We start from the raw sequence: 16,890 nt of genomic DNA, 5'->3' as shown, positions 1-16,890 counted from the left end.
TCTGTTAATGATTGAAGCACTAAACTATTGCAACGGTAGGTCGCAATTCAAATGTCTCTGGTGACAGAGGGATTTTTTTCGCGACTAGATATCGGACGATGGCCAACTCAACTGCGAGTGTAATCATTCCGAAGGAGTCCAACACTGACTACATCGCCTCCTTGTGTATCGCGACGGTCTCGAGAGATGCTCCAGCATCCTTAAAAGTCTTGGTTCAAATGGAATTGTTTCGCTCTTGATTATTATTAAACTGTAAAGAAAATACATACACCATGATAGAAATGCACAGATATTTTTAATTCGCCAAGATAAGAAACATCTTCTGATATCTACTCTTGCTTCTTTTTAGGTAGATAATCCCAAATGCACTTTATGATATTATTGGCCCACACACAAGGATCTTTGTTCTTCATTTCTTCGCTATTGCATTTGTTCAAGTCTTCCTTTGCTATCTCTAATCCATTATGAGTGAGTTCTTTGTGCGCTTTCTCCACATCGTAGCCACTGGTATCATCCCATACGCTGTTTTTCATCAAAACGCATCTAAAATAGCATTTTGGCTCGTGGGGAAAAATACGTCTCTTGATTTCGTCAATACAATGTTCCGATAAATTTTCAGATTTAAAGCATTCGTCCCGATCCTTGATGAATTGTTCTCTATTTCTGGGCTCCCAGTCCGCAGTAACCTGAAAGGACCTTGTAGTGAAAAATGAAAGGAAGGAAGGCTATAATGGTCATACTTACTAGAACAAAGATTGCAAACAGTGAAATTAAGATCTTCATGATGAACGTTTATATCTTTTTAGAGAATGATTGAATCACTTCGAACTGGTTTGCAGTAATGATGAGATTCTTTAACTTTATATACTTTTATACCACTCTAATCAGCATGCACTCCTTATGAAAAAAACATGGAAAACAGTTTGGATCTTGATAAGGAGGGTCGCGAATGTGCACTAAATGTTTTTCTTGGAAGTCTAAGGCAACTTTCATTATTATCAAAACAAAAGTGAAGACATTCCGATTACACCTAAAATATAGGAGATAATTGGGTGTTGGGATGATTCAATTGTGGGCTACACTCTTGCTTATTAACGAGGATCACGACCTCTCCCTGAATAAAAACAATACAACAATAATATGCAACTTGCCTTGGTGATAGGAGAGATAACTAGAATTGTTTGTGATGGAATTTAATAATGCAATCCTTTTTCAATAAAGTCTGGGAAAAATAACAATAGATTGCTTAGTTATGGTTAAGAAAATTCTATAAACAAAAGATAGTAAAAACAGAAAGTGAAGGTTGACTAGACAATTCAGCTGGTGGACGACCAGAATAGAAAAACCGACAAATGGTCGCTGTGTGAGTTGCTGATGCGATGATCCAATGCGTCAGTTTATTTAAATCCAACACGTCTCTTTATAGGAATCCAATACGCCTCTTTCCTGCAACTGCAAGACGGAGCAGCCGCGGTTTGAGCCACCCCTAAACTAGAGGAAACACCTCTGTTATTCTAAGATATGCAGAGGGAACTATATCCAGGAGCCTATGAAACAGTGACGGTACGTATTTTGCACACGTATTTGCCAAGATTGGGCATCAAAGTCGATAGTAAACGACGAAAAGGTCGGCCGAAACAGCGGTAATTTGATACCCTGAATAGTGATTTGACAGCCACACGATTACATCCAGATCAATTGATAAAATAGCGTAACCGATCACGGCGAGCAGATCCCGCTTGTGGATGGAACAAAACTTAAAGAAAAATAAGAATGTTGCAATCTCACGCAAGACTCTGGATATATGAAGATCTCCGTCAAGCTGGTTATTTTTCACAAACCAAGGTGCCCTTGTAATTGTATGCAGAATTCTGGATTGCACACGTTGAAATAGCTTTATATTAGATATTCTCGCAGAACCCCACAACTGGATCTTATATGTTCAGATGGGCTTTATGACTGCCTTGTACAAATGGACTCCAATTTCAGCATGGATTAAGTCGCGGGCCCCGAGCAGGGACCAACAAAAATAATAATAACAATAATAATAACTCCGCCGAAGCCGGTCCCAACCCCGGTTGTGAAAGAAGGAGAGATGGATAGCTTCAGTCTGAATGGCTGTACGCCACCGCAGCGTCTCAGAGGGTAGGCGAGGAAAGTGCAGGAACTTTGCAGTTTCCCAGATTACTCATTAAGGAAGCTATCCCAAAACCTGGGAGCTAGGGATAAAATACACCACCAAAAATGAGAAGAAGAAGAAGAAGAAATTTGAGTTCCGATACGGATAACCGGCGGGAGTCGTCTGACTTGGTGACTGGCTCGGGCTCTCGTAATGGACAGCACGGTGTCGAAACCGCTAGTCATGGAGCGGTTCGACGTCTAGGCGGCACGCCGAGCAGGAGCACAGCTCTGCCTGCTGTAACTGTTTCGCCACAATCTGTGGCGACCACTTCAGCAGGTTCGCATAAGCAGCGAATTCTCTGACAACCCAGAGGACATGTTCAACGTAAACTACACGACAATTTTAAAAGCCTTATTCGGTATGTCGGCTAAGCACGGAGCTTTTTTTTTAACCTATACTATAGCAGATTTCTAGCAGCTCGACTCTGACGACTGCGGAAATTGACATGTCTCCGCGGTCATGGATGTCCCTCTCCCCCTGGGGGGACTAACCGTTGGGTAATTTTTAGTAAGGGAGAGCACGTGATCTGCAGAGGTTAACTTCTAAGTCGTCTGAAAAATATATGTAGGCACCCTCTCACGGATTATTTTCTTGCTCGACTGAATAATCAACTTGAAGTTTTTGCAGGGTTCTTATACTCTAAGTCACTTGTCTGGCTTGACAATCTGTAGTTGGATCTTCTACTAAAGAATGTGGACATCGAGAGCATGGATGACAGGCTCGCTTTGGTTTTCTTTTGAATAAGCTTGTTTTATTAGGATGGTCTAGTCACGGCTCTGGTTTTGGACTTGCGGGTCGCCAGCCAAAGTTCAAATATGACTGCTGGGCGATTATTTTCGATGCATTGCTCCTAGAAAGCCAGGACATATTATGCAGAATGCAAGGTTGCAAAAAGTCAGATCTACAACTAAACCCGACTCTTCTTTCGGACAGTTCATATTACTTTCGTTGTTCAGTAATATGTCAAACAGCGTAAAAGTTTCTCCGCGATAGTTACTCTTCCTCCCAACTCAATGGCCCACACATTGAAATTGACGACAATTACCTTTGATCTTCGTTGTCTTGCATCAAGAACGTGGCTATACTTGCTACTTCCCCAACAACTATGTTGAGCATTCGTATCACAACTTGTTAAAAAGTCAGGTCCGCTTGATTCATCAGATGTTACCGGAAGCCCTAATTTTTGCTATGGCGGAGGATACAGGGCAAGGTGGGTATACTAAGGCAACTATGATGTTTGGCCTTCGATCATTAATCTGGTATTATAAAACGGCAGCAGTTAAGTCCTGCATGTAGAACTATCTCAGCATTGTTGCTTCTAACAAATTTAATATGCAGACCTAGGCTCCCTATTTGGTGTATCTTCCTTTATAGAAGAACCTAACTCCTTCACTGATTCAGCCCTATAAATTGTGTTAAACGGAACCCATATCTACTGGGCCAGGGCAGGGCAATTCAGAAACTTTACCAACCTTTCTGTCAATAGAAATGGAAATTCGTTGGTTTGTACCCTGTTAAAATGGATGATATTTATGTTTTTCATCATCATCATCAACGGCGCAACAACCGGTATCCGGTCTAGGCCTGCCTTAATAAGGAACTCCAGACATCCCGGTTTTGCGCCGAGGTCCACCAATCCGATATCCCTAAAAGCTGTCTGGCGTCCTGGCCCACGCCATCGCTCCATCTTAGGCAGGGTCTGCCTCGTCTTCTTTTCCTACCATAGATATTGCCCTTATAGACTTTCCGGGTGGGATCATCTTCATGCATACGGATTAAGTGACCCGCCCACCGTAACCTATTGAGCCGGATTTTATCCACAACCGGACGGTCATGGTATCGCTCATAGATTTCGTCATTGTGTAGGCTACGGAATCGTCCATCCTCATGTAGGCCAAAAATTCTTCGGAGGATTCTTCTCTCGAACGCGGCCAAGAGTTCGCAATTTTTCTTGCTAAGAACCCAAGTTTCCGAGGAATACATGAGGACTGGCAAGATCATAGTCTTGTACAGTAAGAGCTTTGACCCTATGGTGAGACGTTTCGAGTGGAACAGTCTTTGTAAGCTGGAATAGGCTCTGTTGGCTGACAACAACCGTGCGCGGATTTCATCATCGTAGTTGTTATCGGTTGTGATTTTCGACCCTAGATAGGAGAAATTATCAACTGTCTCAAAGTTGTATTCTCCTATCCTTATTCTTGTTCGTGTTTGTGTTTGACCAGTGCGGTTTGATGTTGTTGGTTGATTGGTCTTCGGTGCTGACATTGCCACCATATATTTTGTCTTGCCTTCATTGATGTGCAGCCCAAGATCTCGCGCCTCCTGCTCGATCTGGATGAAGGCAGTTTGCACGTCTCGGGTGGTTCTTCCCATGATGTCGATATCGTCAGCATAGGCCAGTAGTTGGGTGGACTTGAAGAGGATCGTACCTCTTGCATTCACCTCAGCATCACGGATCACTTTCTCTGGGGCCAGGTTAAAGAGGACGCATGATAGCGCATCCCCTTGTCGTAGACCGTTGTTGATGTCGAATGGTATTGAGAGTGATCCTGCTGCTTTTATCTGGCCTCGCACATTGGTCAGGGTCAGCCTAGTCAGTCTTATTAATTTCGTTGGGATACCGAATTCTCTCATGGCCGTGTACAGTTTAACCCTGGCTATGCTATCATAGGCGGCTTTAAAGTCGATGAACAGATGGTGCAACTGTTGTCCATATTCCAACAGTTTTTCCATCGCCTGCCGCAGAGAGAAAATCTGATCTGTTGCTGATTTGCCTGGAGTGAAGCTTCTTTGGTATGGGCCAATGATGTTCTGGGCGTATGGGGCTATCCGGCCTAGCAAGATAGTGGAGAATATCTTATAGATGGTACTCAGCAACGTGATACCTCTATAATTGCTGCACTGTATGATATCTCCCTTTTTATGTATGAGACAGATTATGCCTCGTTGCCAATCGTCAGGCATTGATTCGCTGTCCCATACCTTGAGCACAAGTTGATGAACCACTTGGTGTAACTGGTCGCCTCCATATTTAACCAATTCGGCTGTAATTCCATCGGCTCCTGGCGACTTATGATTTTTTAGCCAATGAATTGCACGGACTGTTTCTCCTAAACTTGGTGGTGGCAGTATTTGTCCGTCGTCTTCAGTTGGCGGGACCTCCAACTCGCCGATGTTCTGGTTGTTCAGTAGCTCATCAAAGTACTCAACCCATCGCTCCAATATGCCCATTCTATCGCAAATCAGATTTCCCTCTGTGCCTCGGCAGGATGAGCATCGAGGTGTATAAGGCTTCATCCTGCTGACTTGTTGGTAAAACTTCCGCGCCTGGTGCGGTTGCTCCCTGTACTTTTCTAGTTCACAGACTTGTTGGTTCTCCCAGGCTTCCTTTTTCCGTCTGTGAAGTCGCTTCTCCGCTCGACGGAGTTCGTGATAAGTCTCTGCGCGTGCCCGCGTTCTTTGAGAATGCAACATTACTCGGTATGCGGCATTCTTCCGTTCCGTTGCTAGCTTACATTCATCGTCAAACCAGCCGTTCCGACTCCTTTTACAGCTGGGGCCAAGTATATTTGTGGCCGTATCCATGATAACGTTCTTCAGGTGGTTGTGAAGATCATTAGTTGATGCTTCATCTCCAGGTCCTCTGTTGACTGCGGTTATTGCGGCATCCATTTCCCTCTTATAGGTGTCGCGGAGGGTTGTGTTGTGGATGGCTTCAGTGTTCACTCTCACCTGATTGTCAGAGGGGATTCTAGGTGGTATTGTTATTCGAGCTCGGAGCACCATGCCAACGAGATAGTGATCCGAGTCTATATTGGCCCCCCTATATGTTCTGACATTCATCAAGGCTGAGAGGTGGCGGCGTTCGATCAACACGTGGCCAATTTGGTTGAAAGTGGTCCCGTCTGGAGAGGCCCACGTATGTTTGTGGACCGCTTTCCGCGCAAACCAGGTACTTCCAACAACCATTTCGTGTGACCCTGCTAATTGAATAGTCCGCAGTCCGTTATCATTTGTTTTTTCGTGTAAGTTATGGGAGCCAACGTATCGCCTGAATATGGGCTCCTTCCCTACTTGGCTGTTAAAATCCCCAAGTATGATTTTGATATCATATCTGGGACAGGCTTCGAGGGTTCTTTCTACTGCCTCGTAGAAGGTATCTTTCTCCGACTCTGCAGTCTCCTCTGTAGGGGCGTGAACGTTTATGAGGCTTATATTTCTAAACTTGCCTCGCAAGCGCAGAGTGCATAGCCGTTCGCTTATGCTTTCAAAGCCGATAACAGCAGGTTTCATTTTTTGGCTGACTAAGAAACCTACTCCGAGCACATGGTTTACTGGATGACCGCTATAATATATGGTGTAGTGGCTCTTCTCCAGGAAACCGGTCCCTGTCCATCGCATCTCTTGCAACGCTGTTACATCAGCCCTATATTGGGACAGGGTATCGGCTAGCTGCTTATCAGCTTCATCTCTGTACAGGGAGCGCACGTTCCATGAGAAAATGCGCAAATCGTTGTTCCTTTTTCGTTGCCGGGTCCGTTGTTTTAAAATCCGTCCTATCCGAGGCTCCTGTTGTGGCTTCGTAACAAGTTGTTTTCCGTGTAGGGTTGTCAGCCCTACCCAACCCCCAACCTGGAGGACCAGTTGGTACAATTTGTCCCGTTTTTAGGCGCGGGAGACTCGCCTTCATCCTTCTCCGTCTGCAGCTTTTCGTCAAGAAAGAGCTCCCAGCGGTCACCACGTGGAGGTGGAGATAGGGTTTGGTAGTAGAGCTGTTGGTGTTGGTTCAGCAGGCATTTCCCAGGTTTTATGCTCCATCGTGGGTACCAATCCACGTTTCGCGCCGGGACCTATACTACCCTTTGACCTTTACCCTTTGTTTTTACGTATAATAATAATCGTTGGCGCAACAATCCATATTGGATCAGGGCCTCGAAATGTGTTCGAGCGCTTCATTGAAGACCTTAACGGTACACTGCAGTACAATGTAGGAGGGAATGTGGTCAGCATTGCGCTCGCCCGAGATTATTACCCTGACTTGACTCAGGTACTCATTAACAGCTGAGTCGACTGGTGTCCGACGTCAAATCACGATACAAATCGCACTCCCATCAGTGAGATTCGAACCGCGACCTTCCGTACGACAGCGCTGTGCTCTAACCACTCAGCTATCCGGACACCGATAGATATAAGTATAGTCTTATAAGCAGTGAAAAACTGTTGAACCTAATTTTCCGTCAAGAGTTTTGTTTCCTTCCATCCGATTTCTCTGGATATTACCACATTTAGTTGTGTAGCAATGCATCTCAATTTCTAATGAGCTTCTCATATTTCACAACACCATCCGCTGCCGAACACTAGGAGTCTTCTGAGGTTCCCAGTGCCGCGCATGGGTACATTTTCCCATATCTGCATTAGACCAGTTGCGTCCATAATCACTAAACACCCTTCCCTCTTTTCTTGGTAAACACTCCTAGGGCTCAGGGTGGACAACCATACGCAGGAAAGCGTCATGTCGAAGGAGGAGGGCGATACTCCGACAGTGGAGAAGAGCTCCAAACAATAACGGAGCCAATGGTCAGCACTAAGATAGCCCAGATAAACCTTCACCACGCGAAAGCTGTATTTGCGGTAATTGCCAGGGCAAGTTTAAAGGAGAACGCTGGAATAGTGCTGGCACAGGAACCTTGTGTGTACCGGGGACAGATTCGCGGTCTGCAAGGAGGAAGCATGCAGGTAATTTGGGGCTCCTCTTGTGAAAAACCAAGAGCTTGCATAATTCCCAAACGTAATTTAAAATACATATGTCTTTCAGAGTCCTTAACCGGCGACCTTGCGGCTATCCAAGCCTCTTTGGAAGCCGGGAGGAGCACTCGAGAGGCAGTCGTTGCATTAGGATACTTCCCAGGAGACGAACAAGTCGCAAAACTGAAGAAGTATTGTGAGAAGAGGGCGTTACCACTTCTCCTCGGCTGCGATGCCAATGCCCATCACGAAGTCTGGGGAAGCAACGACACCAATCGTAGAGGTGAGTACCTTCTTGAATTTATTCTTAGCAATAAGTTAGAAATATATAACATAGAGAACACTCCAACATTTCTGACCAGCACTAGACAGGAGATACTAGATATAACTCTAGGAAATACTGTAATAAACGGAATGGTCAGGAATTGGAGGGTGATGAAGCACACCTGATAATCTGATAATCAGATTCGACATTGAGGGTAACTCCGAAATTAAAAGAATAATAAGGAATCCCAGGAGAGCGGATTGGGAATCCTACGCAACGCACTTGAGAAACAACATTGCCTACCTTCAAGGGGGCGGTAACATCAGGAGCGAACTGGAACTAGAAACAGTGGTGGAAAACCTCAACACAGTCTTCACTAATGCATATGAGCCAGTTTTTCGGCTAAGACAGTTAAGCCATCAAGGGATGTGCTATGGTGGAAACAAACCGGGGACTGGCAGAGGTACAAAAATGCACAGACTGCGTATAGCCACGCGATAAGGAAAGCAAAACGGAACAGCTTCAGGGAATTCTGTGAAGAGATCGAACAGATTACAGAAGCAACCAGGCTTTACAAGGCTGTAGCCAAAGACGGGGGAATATCGTCTATCTGTTTGAAGAAGGAAGATGCGACATTTACCGAGAATGAGGAAGACAGGGTATACCTGCTTCTCAGAACTCATTTCCCGGAGTACTTCTCCACTGTGGCAGGCGACAACATTCTGCTTGACACCCCAACAACGTATAAAAGGAGGAGAAAAGAGAACTGGAAAATAGCAAAAGAGGTATGCTCAGAAGCTGGGCTAAGGTGGGTAGTGGGAAATTTAAACCACTGAAGTCTCTCGGAGTAAATGGCATTTTCCCAGCACTAATCCAGAGAGGCCTAGGAATTATTTTAGAGTCTCTTCTCAGGGTGGTAAGGGGGAGCATAGCACTGGGAGATATACCAAGGGCATGGAGACGGGCAAAAGTGATCTTTATTCCGAAAGCGGGTTAAAAGGATCCTTTTCACCCTAAATCTTTCAGACCAATTTGCCTAACATTGTTCGCACTCAAAACGGTGGAGAAGGTCAAAGACAACTATATTAGAACTAACGTTCTAAAGCTTGATCCCCTACATCACTGTCAACACGCTTACCCGGGAGGACGGTCAACTAAAACTGCTCTGTATCAGCTGACAGAGGTACTACGGGATGCCATAGAAACAAAAGACACAGAGATACAAAATGCCCTGAGAGGGAAACACCCTGGCCTTCTGGATGGGCAAAATGCTAGAAAGTAGACAAATAGAAGTACCGGCAGGTACAAATTCTATTGTCATGAACACTAATCTAATGTTTTAATCTTTAGGGGCAAATATGAAGATATCCTATGTGATGGAATCCAAACGGAACTAAGGGTGGGACTGCAGATCAACCCAGCCAAAACCACCGTAGTATCATTCACTAGGAGGCGTAAGCTTGATCACCTGAGAGCCATAACATTACATGATATGGAGGTGAAATGAGAAACAGAGGTCAAGTATTTGGAAATTATGCTGGACCAAAAATTACTCTGGAAGACACATGTCGGCTCTGATGACTTGTAGATCCATAGCAGGAAAACAAGTCGGGAAACCGGAAGCTAGACGCTTCAGGTATGAAAGGTTTTGTGTATTTCTTTTATAAAGAGATTTGAGTGTGCATTTGTCCCATTAGCATGTAGCACGTAAAATATGCATATATTACGTGAAAATAGCCACTTTCAAGTGATATTGACATTCATAGTCTTGAATTTGCAGAGGAGCGCAGATTAGACCTAGTATAACTTTGTTAGTAATAGTGCGATTTTTACCAAATTTGGCGAGATTATGGTCTATACTGTAGCCTACATTGCTGCAAAATTTTGTGATTCTAGGGTGAACTTAAGGGTGGTTTTCCTGTCAATTACTAAAAATTATTTTAATATACTATTATTAACTTTATTTGAACAGGTATCGATATGGAGGGCATTTCGGAGCCTAGGGACCATATAGTGGCAGCCCCCTGATTTTTTCCAGATTTTTCGGTTGGGTAGTTCCTGAGAATGGGTTCGTTAAAGAAATGACCATTTTCAACCCCCCGCACTCCCTACCTTTTCAGCAAAAGTCAAAACTAATACCGGCTTCAAAAAGTACTAACCGAGACCTTTAAGTTGATACCCCACATCACTATATTTGATGAAAAAAAAATTTACACCCACCTTTTGCATGTATGGGGACCCCCCTTAGATTCGTCGTAAGAGGATGTAACTCACTATATGCGTGAGCGTTCATAGTTCCCACCTGTCTACCAAATTTGGTGTCAATCGCTATAACCGTCTCCGAGAAAAATGCGTGTGACGGACAGACAGTAAACCGATTTTAATAAGGTTTTGTTTTACAAACAAAACCTTAAAAATGGAGTTGCAGCCCAAAGATACTACTTTGGATATATACTGTAAGGTAGGATAGTAAGGCCAATGATTACCTATGGAGCGGTAATCTGGACAGAAAGAACCGAACTCAGCACACAAGCCAGGGAATTACATAAGCTCCAAAGGCTGGCTTGCGTGTGTATCAGTGGGGCAATGAGGACATGCGCAATGGCATCCCTGGAGGCCCTTCTGGGATTAACTCCTTTCCATCTGCACGTACAGATGCAAACAAGGAGGGAAATATTCAGGATGGCTGGGAGTATCAGTGAAGATTGATATTCTTTCTAGGCGGTATCCCGAATTACTGATACCAAGGATAACATGACAACGAGGTTTCAGTTCGATAAGAAGTTTGAAACACGTTGGAGTAACAAGGCAAACTGGGAGAGCGTGGCTGGGACATATGGCTTAAACCAGCAACTGATTACTTGGTACACTGACGGATCCCTCACAGCAGAGGGAGCGGGTGCCGGTGTTATTGGTCCAAGGAAAATATACTTTGACCCAATGCTCAGGCACACATATTCCAGGCGAAAATATACGCCATAGACAAATGTGCCTCCTTTAATCTGCAAAAGAACTACAGGGGACAGAACATAGCTATTCTCACCGATATCCAAGCAGCGATCAAAGCACTTAGGTCCAACCAGGTGAACTCTAAACTGGTGTGGGAATGTCGTGAGAGACTGAATACCCTCGGCCAGTCCAAAAAGGTCTGGATACTTTGGGTTCCAGGCCATGCAGGGTTGGAAGGCAACGAGGCAGCGGACGATGTAGTACACGCACAAAGGATTGCATAAACCTAACCAAAAAGAACCTCCGAATCATAGTGGGAATTCTCACTGGTCATTGTCGGTTGAACTGTCACCTAGGGAAGCTATGGATATTTACGGACACTGCCTGCAGGTTTTGTGAGGAGTATGACGAAACCCCTATACACGTCCTAGGATAGTGTCCGGCGGTTGTGCAAAGTAGGTCAAGGCATATGGGAGAATACTTAAACCAGATGCAAAGCTGAAAGACCTGGAAGTAGAGAAGATACTAAATTTCGTGACGGTTATAAGCCTGATCAGTAGGTATACTATACCCAGTAAAAGGGGCACAATAGTTCTTTAAGGACGCGGTGCGACTTTCCCTTAATAGAATAAAAATAATAATTGGTTAATACAGAAGAGAAGTTTCTGACAGACAAGATTTAGTTCATTAGTGGCTGAAGTTCCCGTCTGTTTGCAGGGCGGACGTAATGGGGTCTCGAGTTTCTATTCTATGAGAATTGCTGCACTTTTCTTTTTAGCTAACTGAGTTTTTGACACGAAGCGCAGGCTCTCCACTGTGACAGAGATCATATCTTCCGCAGATTTCACTCTGGGTAACCAGAGCCCGACAAGGTCTTCAACATCGACTGCAACTTGATTGTTCAAAGTCTAGGGTGGGCTCGAAGTCTATGACTTTTCACCACTTGGGAAGTATAAATCCTTAGTTTGCATATTCACGATTGGACACTCTTTATATAGTAGTGATTTACTACAGGCAACCCACTATGTCAAGTTTTCACAGAGTCGACAGAGCACTGTCGTCTCCTCCAGCCCGACAAATTCTTGATTTAAAGCCCATCCTGGAAGCAATTTCTCCCCATGACAACGCTAAAATTCGCGAACTGTTGAAATGAGGACCCGCGGTATGTAACCTTTCTTTGACATATCTCTCCTCGTTTTTGGGACAAATGGAGTAGAGTGAAGTAGGGAAGGTAAGTTCTGAGAAAAGAGATTGAAAGTTAGTCTCAAGTTTATTAATTACCGAGGGAAGCGAGGGAAGAACTACCCTAAGGTGGGGAATAGCAAGGGCCTGAGGATTTTTTATACCTAGAAGAGGCGTTGAAAAGACAGAAGGACAGAATGAAATTAAGTCAAACACAATTTATCACCCATGGAGCAAGTTCAGAATTAAATTCCTAGTAATTTAGTGATTAAGCCACAACAGCAATTCGCTGGTGATAGAGGGATTTGTTTCGTAACTAGATATCGTACACCAGCCAACTCAACTGGGAATGAGTTACCTGGGTCAAATAAGGATAATAATTCCGAAGAAATCCAATGCAAACTACATCGCTTCTTCGTGTACCGCGGCGATCTCGAGAGATTCTCCAACATCCTTCAAACCCTATATTCAAATTGAATTGTTGCACTAATGATTATTATTAAACTGTAGTGAAGAAACATACACGATAACAAAAATGAGCTGACACTTTTAATTCGCTAAGATATAAACACAGTTTCTGACATCTAATCTTGCTTCTTTTTAGGTAGATAATCCCAAGTGCACTTTACGACATTACCGGCCCACACACAAGAATCATTGTTCTTCATTTCTTCGCTATTGCATTTGTTCAAGTCTTGCTTTGATAACTCAAATCCGTTATGAGTGAGTTCTTTGTACGCTTTCTCCACATTGTAGCCACTGGTATCATCCCATACGCTGTTTTTCATCAAAACGCATCTAAAATAGCATTTTGGCTCGTGGGGAAAAGTACGTCTCTTGATTTCGTCAATACAATGTTCCGATAAATTTTCAGATTTAAAGCATTCGTCACGATCCTTGATTAACTGTTCTCTGTTCCTGGGCTTCCAGTCCGCAGTAACCTGAAAGGATCTTGTGGTGAAAAATAAAAGGAAGGAAGGCTATAAAGGTCATACTTACTAGAACAAAGATTGCAAACAGTGAAATTAAGATCTTCATGTTGGAAGATTTATAGACTTTTAGAAAATGATTGGATCACTTTGCACTGATTTGCAGTACTACGGAGAGTGTTCAACTTCATATACTTTTATGCCACTCTCTGAAAACCGAACAAATCGTTGCTGTGTGAAGACTGCTGAAATGCTCCGTGGATTCCGCTTCCTCATTACAGAAGGGACACGTATCATCTTCGGTAATTCCTATTCTGAGCATATGCTAGTGAATTGCACCTGCAAGGCTTCCTGCTTTTCGACAGGATAAACTTTGCGGTACCCATGTTCGGTTCTGGCAGGAAAAGTTTGGTATGTCGAGCAGCATTTAGGCTCTGGCACCTGTCATTATGGGAAGCTTGTTCCCAGTTTTTGAAGGCAGACTTAGCCAATGCTACTGATACTCCAATTGCTGGCTCCGGTCCCGGCATAGGGGAGATTGACCCCTCTTTCGCTAAAGCGGACGAGACTTCATTTCCCTCTACGCCACAGTGACTAGGTACCCAGAGTAGTTCCACCGTATTGAATCTAGACATAGAGTTCAAATGGTTTCTGCATTCCTGAGCGATTTTCGAGGTGATCAAAGGACTGCTCCACGCCCTTAAAACAGCTTGGCTGTCACTGCAGATTGCGATGCACCTGCCCTTCAACCGCTCGTCAATCACACAGTTTGCCGGCCTTAGGATCGCATAAACTTCGGCTTGAAAAACCGTTGTATATTGTCCCAAAAGAAAAGCCCACTTCTCGTTTTTATTCGAGAGGTAAACTCCGGCTCCAGAACCCAGTTCTTTGCAGTGCGGCTAGTTTACGGTGAAAACCTTTTTATCTCACCTTAACCCACCACACTACGGATGCATATACGAACATCGGACTCATGATGGCAACGTATATCCACATTACCACATGAGGCCTGAGTCCACATGACGGGGCAAAGGTCCGTCTGCATAACCCATAGGCTGTGATAGCTCGTTTCATCTTGACCTCTACATGTTTGTTCCAAAGAAGTTTTTTATCTAGAGTGCGTTAGCATAGTATGGATCCACTTAATTAAAGCATCATCAACACCATGCGCTCTGGCGGCATCACAAAGTTTTTGAAAAGGCGCACAGTCAAAAGCCCCTTCAATGTCCACGAACACCCCCATCGCGTACTCACCATTCAAAGTTGCATCCTCTATCTTTGTGACCAAAGAATGAAGAGCAGACTCACAGGACTTTCCACGTTGGTAAGCGTGTTGGTTTTCACTAAGTGGGTGCGACCTAAGTGCGTTTCCACGAATGTGACGCTCCACCAGTCTCTCCAAACCTTTCAGCAAGAATGAAGTCAAGCTGATCTGTCTGAAGTTCTTTGGATTAGAAGAGTCATCTTTCCCAGGTTTCGGTATGAAGACTACCTTAACATGTTGCCAAGAAGAAGGCACGTAGCCCAGAGCAAGACATCTTCGAAAAATATTTCTTAGAGGTCGCTCTAAATGCTCCATACCCTCCTTTAGCATTGCCGGATAGATGCCATCCATGCCAGCTGCTTTCAAATGTTCAAAGGACAGTATGGCAGTATGGGTAACAACCGCTTTCGCAGTGTTCCAGTTTCCCTTCCAGCACTTGCGTGTTGAAGGGATTGCAAGAACCGTCAACTCTCCCTCTGCCACTTCTCTCACCCGTCTCCCGGGTGGTGTACTTCCAGGAGGGTCTGTACTGAATCCAGTCTGGAGCTCGCGAAAGTACCGTCGGCTTTTCTTAGAGAATCAAACTTGGCCGACTCATCTCTTTTGAGGACTCTGCACAGCCTTGAAGTCTCACTTTCGCCTTCCAGTTACTCACCGTACGCTCTAAAGTAGTCTCGTTTCGAACACCTAACGAGCCTCTTATATTCACGCTGTGAGTTCCTGAAATTTAACCAGTCTTCGTTCTTGTTACTTTTGCAAGCACAATTTGGAAGCCGCCTGGTTGATTTCCTGAGTTTTTGCAGTTCTCGGTTCCACCAAGGAACCGTTTTACCACTTTGGCCTCGGGAAATAGGACAAGCCTCTTCATAGTACTCTAAAAGTGTGCAGTTTAGAGTTTTCAATTTATCTTCCAGCGCCGAAGGAGTCCTTAATCACCTAGGGAACTGTACTTTATTGCCAAGAAATTCATTGAACTTTGCCCGATCCGTTTTCCTAGGGTTCCGTCTTTGTACTGCAGACTGTTCGCCTGCAATAATCAGATTGAATTCTAGATATCGGTGATCTGACAGTGGGATCTCGTCTAGCACTCGCCAGTGTGTAATCAACTCTAACAATTTACATTACTTACATGAGGTACTAATGCCAGTTGGTACAACAGCCATTTACTTCACCTTACAGGCGAGTATCCCTTCCTCACGTGCCTGTGGAACGCCCATATTTCTCCCTGCATGAATAATGAGACAATGTGGCTAGTTCTCTTTAGATCTCGGAATCCAATGTGTCACTTTATTTAAATCCAACACGTCTCTATACAGGAACTCAATGTATCTCTTTGCTGCAATTGCAAGACAGAGAACCCCCAGTTTAAGCTAGCCCTAAACTAGGGGAAACACTGTGAGTCCCCGATGCACATAGGGAACTATATCCGGGAGCCTATGAAACTTTCGGTTACGATATGCTGTTTGGTATGAGCACGACTGAAAAAAATAGGACCCTATAGAATACAAGGGATAAGGGAGGCCGAAAACAGACGATTACGATGACTGTGGTCCGTGAATTCTAACTGACAACCAGGAACTTTAAACTCGTATGGGAATGCCTTAATAAATTGACTACGCTTGGCCGACAAAATAAAGCCTGAATAGTTCTGGTTAGGCGTTAGAGTAAAAGGCAATAAGGCAGCTGACGAACTGACCAGAGAACTACTAGAAACCTCACTTCTTTTACCAGTATCCTTTTGCGGAGCTAGGAAGCGGTTCACGTTCATTTTTTTCTGTTAACTACTTTCTTTTATTAATGAATCTTTCATTTACGAAAATGAAACTCACATTGAGTAATCAAATCTTAGAACTAGTGTACTTCTTTCCAATTTTTTTTGAAACTTTTTAAGCCGCCGAATTTTTGATTTTCGCAACAGATTTTTTACAAAACTCTTGGAAGGTATGGTCAGTTTGCACATGTACTTGCCAAGATTAATCTGAATCTCAATATCGATATTAAACGACCAAAATGTCGGCCGAAGCAGTGGTAGCTTGATACGCAGGATGATGATTTGAAAGCCACCCGAGTACATCTAGATCGGGCCTTTGATAAAATAAAATGGCGAAACTGGTCGTGACGAACGGACCCCGCTTATGGACGGAACAAAGGCTAAAGAAGAAAAGAAATGCTGAAATTATTACGCAAGACTATGGGTATTTGAAGATCTCTGTGAAGCTGATTATTTTTCACAAACCAAGGTGTCCCTGTAATTGTATGCAGAATTCTGGATTGCGGGCCTTGCAATAGCTCTATATAAGATATTCTCGCAGAACCCACTAATTGGATCCCATATATCCAGCCTTATAAAAAATGACTTTGTACTCCAATTTAA

General features: G+C 44.0%; 1 protein-coding gene across 3 annotated transcripts; it reads right to left on the bottom strand.

Annotated features, from left to right (window-relative positions):
* Window positions 1–276: 276 nt before the first annotated feature.
* LOC119656023 (general odorant-binding protein 99a-like) lies at window positions 277–13,405 on the bottom strand. 3 transcript variants are annotated; one of them, XM_038062283.1, is made up of 2 exons: window positions 13,323–13,370; window positions 277–686 (listed from the first exon to the last, which is right to left on the bottom strand). In XM_038062283.1, exons 1-2 carry the CDS (start codon window positions 13,359–13,361, stop codon window positions 330–332), a joined length of 396 nt encoding a protein of 131 aa, XP_037918211.1. In that variant the 5' UTR covers window positions 13,362–13,370; the 3' UTR covers window positions 277–329. The 3 variants fall into 3 exon arrangements, with proteins under 3 accessions (XP_037918211.1, XP_037918210.1, XP_037918212.1); XM_038062282.1 differs by lacking the exon at window positions 13,323–13,370 and adding an exon at window positions 745–905; XM_038062284.1 differs by lacking the exon at window positions 277–686 and adding an exon at window positions 12,855–13,264 and having other exon boundaries at window positions 13,323–13,405.
* Window positions 13,406–16,890: the final 3,485 nt, after the last annotated feature.

Source organism: Hermetia illucens, chromosome 4 (genome assembly GCF_905115235.1).
Source record: "Hermetia illucens chromosome 4, iHerIll2.2.curated.20191125, whole genome shotgun sequence".
NCBI lineage: Eukaryota > Metazoa > Arthropoda > Insecta > Diptera > Stratiomyidae > Hermetia > Hermetia illucens.
This window is presented reverse-complemented; position numbering and strand designations above follow the sequence as displayed.

Excerpts from the sequence above, each read along its gene's own strand:
- LOC119656023 (XM_038062284.1), bottom strand. The coding sequence starts at position 13,361 with ATGAAGATCTTAATTTCACTGTTTGCAATCTTTGTTCTA. Across the intron at positions 13,265-13,322 it reads TGTTTGCAATCTTTGTTCTA|GTTACTGCGGACTGGAAGCC; the intron begins GTAAGTATGACC and ends AGATCCTTTCAG.